Source organism: Rhinopithecus bieti, unplaced genomic scaffold (assembly GCF_001698545.2).
Source record: "Rhinopithecus bieti isolate Rb0 unplaced genomic scaffold, ASM169854v2 scaffold_32986, whole genome shotgun sequence".
NCBI classification, from domain to species: domain Eukaryota; kingdom Metazoa; phylum Chordata; class Mammalia; order Primates; family Cercopithecidae; genus Rhinopithecus; species Rhinopithecus bieti.
Window position 1 is genome coordinate 79450 of NW_016813928.1, and position 2698 is coordinate 82147.

General features: G+C 37.5%; 1 protein-coding gene across 1 annotated transcript in view; it reads right to left on the bottom strand.

Moving 5' to 3' along the window:
- LOC108513361 (peripheral plasma membrane protein CASK-like) overlaps positions 1-2698 on the bottom strand; it is a gene marked incomplete at its 5' end in the record, with an annotated part of 161015 nt that overhangs the window by 65863 nt on the left and 92454 nt on the right. Inside the window, 1 exon segment of the mRNA XM_017849106.1 lies at positions 1626-1814. Within this exon segment, the coding sequence (XP_017704595.1) occupies positions 1626-1814 (189 nt within the window).

Sequence of the window (2698 nt, forward strand, 5' to 3'; positions counted from 1 at the left end):
GGGATCACTAAAGGCAGAAGAGCTTTTGGAAGGAGACTTTTAGGGGAGACTCAAGACCATTTTATGCTTTCTGAAAAGTAACTCAGGGATGTAGTTTTATGCTTTTATTCAGTCTGTTTCTTTTCTTTTCTTTTTTTTTTGAAACAGACTTTCAGAGCTAGGTGGGATCTTGGGGATCATTCATTTAGTCAACTATGCTTTAAGAGATGAGCCAGCTGAGGCCCACTGACATGAAGTGATTTGCCCAAGACACCCAAAACCTGCTGTAGCCTATGCTCTCTTAAGCCAAAGAGCTGCCTGGATAGTACCAGAAGGGGTGAGGTGATCTGCATGCCCTCCATGTGCTGCAAGATAATACTGTATAATTGGCAAAGATTACTAAATGAGAATTAGGACAAGAAATGTCTAAGCTGAGGGCTCTCCAAAAATCGTGGTCATAGAATCACTGCTTTATAACTTTTCCCTTAATCTAAAAGGCAACTTTTAGAAGTAGGTAATTTGTTTAAGGGCTGTCCTTGATCCTTGCTTCTCCCTCAGTCCCATTGTCAATCCATTGTTAAGGCTTACTGATTTTACTTACTCTTTCATTATTTCTTAAATGTGTTCACTTCTTTCCATCTTGACATCCATCCCTCAAGTTCAGAGTTCCATCATATCTGCCCTGTGCTACTGCAGTAACAGCCTCTTAACTGGTTTCTGTACATCCACTCTTGACCCCTCTCATCCATTCTTTAGAGTGATACTTTTAAAACGAAAATCTGATATTATCCCCCTGCTTGAAAGTCTTCAATAGCCTCCCATTGTTTTCAAGATAATGAACAGAACCCTTACCATGTGTTCCAACACTTGTATGATTCTGTTCCAGCCACTCACCTTGCTGTCTGCAGTTCAGCCATGGTGCCTTCTTTCCATTGGGAAACTATGATAAGAGCCTTTACCAGGTTTACACATGTGCTATTTGGTTTGCCTGAATGGTATCCCCCTGCTTCCCCTCACTCCCCTTGCTCTGTTCAGTTAACATCAAGGAGCCTTTTCTTGATCTTCTCAGTCTACGAGAATTCTATGAGAATGATGAGGCAAGGTTCAGCATCAATTCTATTCCAGCTCTACTCCCAAGCACTGAGTAAACTGATTCATATTAAGTGGGTAGGTGGGAATGGAAGAAATTTCATTTCAGCAATGTTACTCAATTCTTCGAATGCCCCATGAATTAATCTTCATCTAATTTTGTTGAAGGCAAAAGATCTGAAAACTATAAGATTTATAAAAGGATGATTTTTACAATGTTACTAGGCATTCACTTTCTCAATACCAATACAAATATGTCAAATTGTCCCTTTCTTTGCTGCCCCAGAGGAATGTTACAGTATGTTCCCCTTTTTTCGGTTGAGGGGCAATTGTGAAAGGAGAGGTGAGAAAGAGAATCAGCATGCCTAAGACATAGTGTCAGGCAGAACAATTCTAGAAAAGAAGGGCAGGGGGGAACTGAAGATCTGGAAACATTTCTTTAAAACTATTCATGTCTTCCTTCCCTCCCCAACTCCTAGTAGCATAGGTTGAAGTTAGCTGATCTAACTCATGCTGGGATTTTATGAGAGTATTGAAAACTTTCTTTTCCTACTTACCATTGGTTCATCTGTGTTCTTTTGGAACTGTACCAGCCGAACTCTGGTCACATTCTCCATATCCATGTCTCCGTTAGCACTTTCTGGAGAATCACCATTTAAATAGGGAGAGGTGGGAGGAGGTGTGACCCTCAATGCTTCATCACTGTAAACTTCATGTGCCACTACGTCGTGAGTCTGAAGTAAGGCCTAGTGTTTTACGAAGAAAAAAAATATTAATAACATTACTATTTGAGCAGAAATTTATTTTTAGTTATTTATTTATTTTGAGACAGGATCTCACTCTGTCACCCAAGGTGGAGTGCAGTGGTGAGATCTCAGCTCACTGCAGGCTTCATCTCCTGGGCTCAAGCGATCCTTCCTCTGCAGCGTTCTGTGTAGCTGGGACCACAGGTGCATGCCACCACACCCGGCTAATTCTTAAAAGTTTTTTTGTAGACATGGGGCTGACAAATTTATTATATAAACATATCTCATTCTTTTCCTCTCAAAGGCATCACTCATCTAAAGAGAACATAAAGTGTGTAATATCGACAGACAACTATATCTCAATTTCTTTGTGACAAATAATCATGATAAATAGATTTTTTAAAACATGAGTGAATAAATGAGTGAATCAATGAAGAGATGTGTTTAATGACTATCTGGGTCAGAAGTGTTATCAATCAACTTGTTCAAATGAAAGCAGACGGTACAATTTCAAATAATTTAGCCAAAAGAATCATCTATAAATAGAGTTGGCAAATTTGTGCTGGGGCTTGGAATTGAAACAAATTTAAAAAGAAATGGTGCAATAATTGGAGTATTGAGCAAATATATTTCATCAAAGCATTTACAATGACACTTTTATATAACTCAAAGGATGAAAATAATTTATAGCATATGATTTAGAAAAAGAAAAAATATATATACAGATGTACCTTAAAAATGTAATCTTCCAAAATATCACATATGATATGGAACTCAAACTCTAAACATGTTCAATTGTTTTGTTCATTATATTTTTTGGAGCACTTGTTTAAATAAAAAATAAGTTGAGAATTATTATTATGACTTTTTTTTTTTTTTTTTTT